General features: G+C 32.1%; 2 protein-coding genes across 2 annotated transcripts; one reads left to right on the top strand and one right to left on the bottom strand.

Annotated features, from left to right (window-relative positions):
• Positions 1-1417: 1417 nt before the first annotated feature.
• Positions 1418-3831, top strand: LOC131627152 (putative pectinesterase/pectinesterase inhibitor 24). Its single transcript, XM_058897987.1, has 3 exons — positions 1418-2037; positions 2184-2693; positions 2971-3831. The coding sequence occupies exons 1-3, from the start codon at positions 1482-1484 to the stop codon at positions 3645-3647; spliced, it is 1743 nt and encodes a 580-aa protein (XP_058753970.1). The 5' UTR covers positions 1418-1481; the 3' UTR covers positions 3648-3831.
• A 614-nt stretch (positions 3832-4445) lies between these two features.
• LOC131627153 (probable pectinesterase/pectinesterase inhibitor 47) lies at positions 4446-8435 on the bottom strand. The gene is made up of 3 exons (XM_058897989.1): positions 7586-8435; positions 5392-5746; positions 4446-5237 (listed from the first exon to the last, which is right to left on the bottom strand). The coding sequence occupies exons 1-3, from the start codon at positions 8264-8266 to the stop codon at positions 4543-4545; spliced, it is 1731 nt and encodes a 576-aa protein (XP_058753972.1). The 5' UTR covers positions 8267-8435; the 3' UTR covers positions 4446-4542.
• Between the last annotated feature and the right edge of the window lie 225 nt (positions 8436-8660).

Consider the following 8660-nt stretch of genomic DNA (forward strand, 5'->3'; position numbering starts at 1 on the left):
ATAAGAGTCAAATTTTTATACTTATTAATGATTATGATTTAGTGATGTCGATGTATTTCAATTAAATTCTTATTATTCTTTTAAAAATATATAATTTTATCATTTCACATCCGACATGCGTAGCAATTAAACCCTTGATTATGATTATGTGCAACAGTAAATAATTCATAGGCACACTTAAACTTTTAAATAATATTTAAACTACATGAAAACAAAACCGGTATCCGCGGGGGAAAGGGGCTCCACGTGACTAATCCGGACCTGGGCTCGGAGGCAACGACACCGTGGTCCCAGGGTGTTTTTGACTCCAGCCGGAATCGAACCCGAGTACTAGCCGGTTCCATCCCTTTTTGGAGAAAGCTCATTTGCCAACTGAGCCAACCCTTTGAGGTTAATACGGTCAATGTTTTATATATTGGCAAATGTATATAAAATAGCTCAACCATAAATTATTTTTGAATGTACATATGTCTAGTAGTCCAAAATATAAAAAGTTGATTTTTCCGGAAAAAATTAATTTTTGCCGAAAATATCAAAAGCCGACTTTTCTGAGAAAAAATCAATTTTTTCGAAAGTATAAAAAATCAATTTTTTATTGAAAAAATCAATTTTTTTCAAAAATATAAAAAAGTCAAATTTTTCAAAAAAAAAAAATCGAATTTTGCAAAATAAAAAATTGTTTTTTTTAAATAAAAAGGTCAATGTTTTTATTAAAAATAAAAAAATTAATTTTTTATAAAAATATGTTATGAAAAAGTTTGGCCCTTGAGGCCTTACTTAAAATTTAGAGGCCTTTATTTTAAGGCCCTACTTATTTTGGGATTTATTTATTATTGAAAATTTAGGTCTTTTATATTCTAAGGGTCTTATATATTAGGCCCTAGTCCTTGAAATTGACAGCTCTAGCTCTAATCTTAACGACACATTTATATTTTATTTTTTTTGTACTTGAATCGGCTATTTGTGTTATCTTTATTGTTATCCATGGTTTGATACTTCTTGGATCTACCTCGATTCTCCTTTTATATCTATTGGGCCTTTGAACTGCCTTTGGACATATTATATTCTTCTTTATATGCCATTAAAATAAAATAAAAATGCTACAGAAATAATTGAATCAGTTGCAGCCCGTCACTGCCCTATATACACATTAGTAAGAACACTTGAAATACACCAAACCAATTAAAAATAAATATCCAAATATCATTACTAGTTCAAAATTTAAATAACATTTGAATTTATTTATCTACTTTATATGAAAACGGCACAAATTCGTGTAACATGTTAGCCACTCCAAAGAGGTTAGTGCCTCGCACGTAAAACCGCGTAACATTCTCTACCAAACTTCAACTCTTCCTACAAACACATATATAAATACTTTTGATTACAAACATGTTAGTAATAGTGTTACAAAAACATCATTGGTTGCCACAAAAAACCTCTTCACAAACACATTCTCTTAATCACAACCATCCTTAACCATGTCTAACTTTAAAGCCTATGGTAAAGTCGACGAAACCGACCAAGCCATATTCGAAGTTCGAAGGAGATCACGAAGGCGAATAACCATCATAAGCTTGTCCACAATTGTCCTCGTCGGTATTGTATTTGCAGCGGTTTTCGGAACCGTTGCTCACAATAATGCTCGTAACAATGACAACAACGACGACAACAATGATCAGTCTCTTTCGAGTGCAGTGAAGGCTATTTGTGATGTTACATTGTACAAGGATTCATGTGAGAGCACTCTTAGTCCTCTTGTTCATTCGGGTCAGCAAATTCGACCTGAGGAGTTGTTCAAGTTGTCAATACAAGTGGCATTGACCGCGGTTTCTAGAGGTGTTGAGTATTTCTCTGAGCATGGAGCTTTTGATGAGATGAACCTGAATTTGGACAATAGAACAAAGAAGGCTTTGCTGAATTGTAAAGATCTTTTGGACCTTGCTGTTGATCATTTGAATAGCTCCTTGGCTTATGGGGGAAAGTCTTCTTTGGTTGATGTTTTGGAGGACCTTGAAACATGGTTGAGTGCTTCAGGTAAACTTTATAACCATTACGAGTCTCTTAACAAACAATATATGACTTGAACATGTACTTATAATAGTTGAATTAGCCCCGACCACATATCTTAACGTTAACCATTTATATACTTGCATACTATTAAATACATATTCTTGAAACAGGTACTTACCAGCAAACATGCATTGATGGTTTAGAAGAGGCAGAAGAAGCATTAAAATCAAATATTACAACCAATCTCAAAAACTCCACAGAACTCACAAGCAACAGTCTTGCCATCATCACATGGCTTAACAAGGCTGCATCGTCGGTAAACTTTAGACGGCGCTTACTTAGTTTATCTATCCAGAATGAGCCACCAAACTGGCTTCATCTTAATGATAGAAGAAAGCTACTTCAAGCAGACAATGATTTGAAGAAGAAAGCCGACATTGTTGTCGCGAGAGACGGGACTGGAAAATACAAAACTATTTCAGAAGCATTAAAACATGTAAGTGATAAAAGTGATAAGAGGACTGTGATCTATGTGAAGAAAGGGACTTATTATGAAAATGTTAGAGTGGAGAAAACTAAATGGAATGTCATGATTATTGGTGATGGTATGAATGTTACAACTGTTTCTGGTAGCCTTAATTTTGTGGATGGCACACCTACATTTTCATCAGCAACATTTGGTATGTTAAACTTTTACCTTTAAGTTGAAATTAAGTCATTTTCTTTTGCATAAGAGTGGCGATTCATTTTCTTTTGCGTCTAGCTCAACTGATATGTGTTAGTTGAGTTAAATGACTGTAAATTGCTGATCTATAGTTCAATCTGGGACGATAGCATTTATTTATATTATAATCAACAATTTTTGTAACCAAATTTCTTTTGATTCATTTTTTTTAAATATGATTTATAAAGACAGCTAAAAAATTTAATGTTTCTTTTGTTTGGTGAAATGTTCAGCTGTGTTTGGGAAGAATTTCATAGCTAGGGACATTGGTATCAAGAACACAGCAGGTCCAGAAAAACACCAAGCAGTAGCGCTAATGACAAGCGCGGATCAAGCAGTTTTCTACAAATGTTCCATTGATGCATATCAAGACACACTCTACGTCCACTCGAATCGTCAATTCTACCGAGAATGCAACATATACGGAACAGTCGATTTCATATTCGGAAACTCCGCTACCGTACTACAAAACTGCAACATTTTACCGAAAAAACCAATGCAAGGACAACAGAACACAATAACAGCACAAGGCAAAACTGATCCTAACATGAACACAGGACTTTCGATACAAAATTGCAATGTTTCGCCTTTCGGAGACTTGAGTTCTGTTCAAACATATTTAGGCAGGCCTTGGAAGAATTACTCAACAACAGTGTTTATGCAATCTAACTTGGGAAGTTTTATTAGTCCAAATGGATGGTTACCTTGGATCGGAGATTCTGCGCCGGATACTATATTCTATGCTGAATTTCAGAATGTTGGAGCTGGTGCTTCAACAAAGAATAGGGTCAAGTGGAAAGGTTTGAAAAGTATTACAAATAAACAAGCTAAAAAGTTTACTGTTAAGTCTTTTCTTAGTGGAGATAAATGGATTCCTGCTTCTGGTGCAACATTTAAATCTTCTCTGTAACAAGTGCTGCATAGTTTCATTCACCAAATAACCTAAATTTGTCAGTAATGTTGTTATTTTCTTCTTTTCTATGATTTTGTTACTTTTTGTTCTTGGTTTGATACTATATATTAATTAATTCAATTTGAGGCTTCTTTTTCTTGGAAGTTTTTGAACCTATATAAAGTCATTTTATGTTTGCATTGTAACAATATCTTATGGCCATGGTTTTAAATTCTGGGTGTGGACGTTGCAATTGCGGTATTTGCAGTTACAGCCTGAAGTTTGACTTTTGATGATAATAATTGAATAAATACGGGTGAAATTGTTTGATGTGGTTCCTAATGTGATGTACTCCTGGTTTAAAATCACACTGCAATTGTAGTCTGATGCGGTTGCAAAGACTACCAATAAAATTTTCAATTGCAGTCCACCACCGCAAATTCGACCAAAATAATGCTGATGGGGTAGTTTTTCCAACCGCATCAGACCGCAATTGCAGTGTGATAAAACTATGCGTCTGGCCGTTATTAGAAATTACATGAGGCCAATGTTTCTTCAAGTATTATCTTCAAATTTCAAAATTTCAAAATTCCAAAACTCAATTTTAAAAAATCTTAACATCAAGTGTTTTATAAAGGTGTATTTCAAACACGTCCCATTTGAAATTCAGGCCGCAACGGCCGCAATGCTGATTGCAACAACTGCAATGACCACAATCGCAACATCTACAACCACGTCATCAACCGTAACCCAATTTAAAACCATGATTACTACATCAGCAATATTGTAGACTGCAATTTAAAAAATAACTATGACATCACCAATTTTTATTTAATCCAAACATAGTACATGACTCTTAAAAAAGAAGAAAAGTTACATTACATCTAGAAATTAATGAATCAAAAACATTGCTTCAATTATCTAATCCTTCAGTGTAAGGTACATCAGTATCAGGAAGCCAAGTATTTCCCAAAGTAAAATTAAGGACAGTGAAATTCCAAGCTTGATTAGCAGTCAACAAATTATAACCATGCCATTGAACCCTATTATTAGTCATAGAACCAGGTCCATGATTATCAAACTCACCATAAAACAGTGTATCCAATCCAACTGTTCCATTCCACTCTAACCATCCAGAAGGTTGAATCAAATCACCAATATATGACTGCAAATAAACAGTCCTTGAATAAACTTTCCATGGTCTTCCCAGATAATTCTTCGTCGAATTCATATCTTCGGCTAAGTCTGGCGCGGCATCAATCCTACAGTTTTGTATTGAGATTCCTGTGTTTTGATTTGGATCAGTTCGCCCTTGTGCCGTTATGGCGTTTTTCTGATTTTGCATCGGTTTTCTTGCGTAGATGTTACAACTTTGAAGTACTGCGGCCGCGTTCCCGAAGATGAAATCAACTGTGCCATAGATGTCGCATTCTCTATAGAATTGTCTTAGTGAGTGAACATAGAGTGTGTCTTGGTATCCTTCGAAACTGCATCGGTAAAATATTGAAAGATCCGCGTTGTTTCGTACTGCTACTGCTTGGTGCTTTTCTGGTCCTGCCGTGTTTCTGAATGTTATGTCTATTGCTATAAATCTCTCTCCAGACACAGCTGCATTAAAATAAAATAAAAAACAATGTTAACATGATATTACCATCTGTAGCACCGACAACTCTAAATAAAGACTAGTCTGGTGTCCAACATGTGTCAGTGTCCGATATCAACATGATACTGAGACATATGTGATTACATTATATTGACTTACCAAAGGTTGAAGAATTAAAAGTTGTCCAACCATCAACAACACTATGATTTCCTGTGATGCAAGTCTTGTTAATACCATCACCAATAAGTAAGATATTCTTCTTATTTTTCGGAATAGTGATATATTCTTGATATAATCCTTGTTTGACATAGATAAGAAAATAGCCATCTTCTGGCTTTAATTTATCAGGTGTAGCATCAATAGCTTCTCCAATCGAAGTAAAATTTTCTGTTCCATCAAGGCTTACAATAACAAATTCTTTGAGTAGAATTCCTTTGTTTTCACTTTCTTGAAGAATCCTTTCAGTTCTGGTACAGTTGGATGATTTGTTGCAACTGAATTTTGTTCTAAGAAGCTGTAATAAAGAAATGTTACAAATTTAGTATTTATTAAATTCAAAAAAAAAAAAAAAAATTAATAGTAATTCACCGCCTGTAATATTAGCGAATTTTGTTTTTCCTCCTTCTTACCTTTTGGCAACGGTTTTTTCAAAAAATTCGTTGTCAAAATTTGCATTTGACAACGGTGGAAGATAAACTGAAACACGCTCATATTACAGAAGTAAACTAATATTATCCCAAAAAAATAGAGAAAGATTACTTCAATGCAGAATAAAGAACATGAATCCACATGAGTTGCACGTGCAGTGTGTTTTCATTATGGCACAATAAAGAACATGATTGCACGTGATTGATTATGAAGTTGTTAGATACTGCTCTGAATATTTATTGTTTTTCGTTAAGGATACCAGTGAGAATTTAAGGAGAAGCTAGGTTGACCAAATTTAAAACAATCCTTGGATCTAGCCGGTTAACACACTAATTAATGTTTTAGCTCTGAGTCAAAGGGAATTTAGAGATGAACTTTAAAATGGTCAAAAAGTAAATCTTTTAAGAGATCTAGGAAAGTGGAGGGAAGGTAATATTTTAAGAGAATACTCCAAGACTTTTATTTTTCATAATGATTTTTTTGTTATTATTTTCACTCACTATTAAATATATTTCTCTACCTCTAAATATAAAATTTTCTTATATATTTTTGGGTTAAATATGTTTCTACTTCTTATAAAATTATCAAAAATTACTTTTAGTCCCTATAAAAAAGAAGTCGATTTTTAGTCCTTATAAAATTACTTTTGCACTCACTTTTAATCACTCAACAGGGACTAAACGTGAGTACAAAAGTAAGTTTATAGGGACTAAAAGTCGACTTTTTTTTTATAGGGACTAAAAACTAAAACTGAGATATTTATAGGGACCAAAAACTTATTTAACCCTATATTTATATAGGGTCGCCTTTAAATTTTGAAGGGCATTAATAATTTTTAATTTATATGTTCATCATAAAATTGCATTTTTTAAAAATTTATATTAAATATTTTATACAAACATAAAATAATTCTAATTTATAAAATTACATTAATAGTTAACAAATTTATTATTTAAATCAACTTTTTTATTTTCAATATTTCTTCAATAGAGTCTTATATTTAGGGGTGTAGATAGTATAAGATAGTATTTTGCTCAACATCATCTCTTTTACAATTTTAAAATTATTTATTTAAAAGATGCATTCTTCCTAATTTATTTTTCACATTCTCTCAGTCAAAAATGTCTATTAAATATATTTTTCATTTTTATTAATAATTTAAAATAAACATAAAATTTTGAAAATAAAAAAATTGATGGCTTATTTGAAAAGCACTTATAAATACTAATTTACAGATTCCTAAGAAAAACAATATTTGTTTGGTAGTTGTCATTTTCTCATGAATTTATATTTTATATTTTATAAATTTATAATATTTTCTCCTTCAAATATAACTTATAATTTATTAATTTTTCTCTCAAAACTATTTACATTATTTTAATTAAAATTAAATATATTATTTGTCTTTCTTTTATTTATGAGTTAACTTACACTTAATTTTATCAAACATTAAATTTTTAAATGGAAAACAGTTATAAGTTTATATATTATAAATTAATTTATTAAGTATCCGCTATTTTTTTAATTAAAAAAATATTTTCATATAAAAAATACAGTCTAAATATTTATTAAAATAATCAAACACACAAAAATTAAGATTAAAAATGAATAAACTTTTTATAATATTTCATAAAAAAAAACAATTAAACCAAATAAATAAATAAGTCATGATATATATAATATAGACAAAGAAAATAGTTGTTACCTTAATCAACTTCTTAAGTGGCTGTCTAACCTTAAAAGTCTCAGTAGGAAGACCATGTTTACGAGTCTTACGTTTCTTAATATTTCTATTCAAAGCCTGCATAGCCAACCCAAGTGAAACACTATACAATTGCGTAACATTACTCAAAGGAACCGCAAACGAATTAGCAATGTTACTTTTGGTCACAACCAAACCGTCGTAACAAGTATAATGGTTTGTAGCCACAGCACTAAGATAAGTTTCAACTTTTTCCACCAACACATCAGTGTTATTGAAAGATGATGAATCAGCTGATTTTAGTTCGTCTTGTACTAACTCTAGGTAGTCTACATTGAGTTGGTTTAGTTCGCGACAATCGTCTAGTGCCGCGAACTCAGCGTGGTTTAGGGAAGATGATTGGTGGTGTTTTTGGAGGAAGTCTTGGAATACTTTTGAGAGTTTTTTGGCTTGTTTGAGGCTTTGTTTTATTGAGAATTTTCCTAAGTGGTAGGGGTCGGTCGGAGAGGATCGGATCGAGGAGAGAATCGAACGACATAGTTTAGGGTATAGTGTTGATTTGCATGCATTGGAGGAAGAAGGAGAAGGAGAAGGAGAAGGTGATTCATTAGCTTGAAGGAGTAAAGGTAAGAGAAGGAAAAGGGAGAGAAAGGGAATTATGAAGAATGTTGAAGAGGTTGACATTGTATAATAGTGATTAAAAAGAGGTTATGGTTTTGAATATGATGTTGTAATGAGAGAGATTTGTATATATATATAGGAGGAAATTGAGATGAAGAAGTTATTAAGAGGAAGCGTAAATGGGAGAATGGATTTGTTATTGAGAAAAAGAATAAGAGCAAATGGCGATAATTAATGCATTGTAAACGGTGTTAGAACGTGGTTTTGATTCTAGTAGTTCTAATTATGGATTATAAATAGAGTTTTAAGAATGAGGTCTTCGAGCAATATGGAGCATTAGGTTTAAAGTTGGTTTTCAAAATGTATTGGTTTGATGAAAATTTGAATAAAACATATTTTGACCAAGTTTAGTAGCTGGGTTTTGAAAGGAGAAACTCTTAATAAAATATAGCCTAAG

This window comes from Vicia villosa, unplaced genomic scaffold, assembly GCF_029867415.1.
Source record: "Vicia villosa cultivar HV-30 ecotype Madison, WI unplaced genomic scaffold, Vvil1.0 ctg.000351F_1_1, whole genome shotgun sequence".
Classification (NCBI taxonomy): Eukaryota; Viridiplantae; Streptophyta; class Magnoliopsida; order Fabales; family Fabaceae; genus Vicia; species Vicia villosa.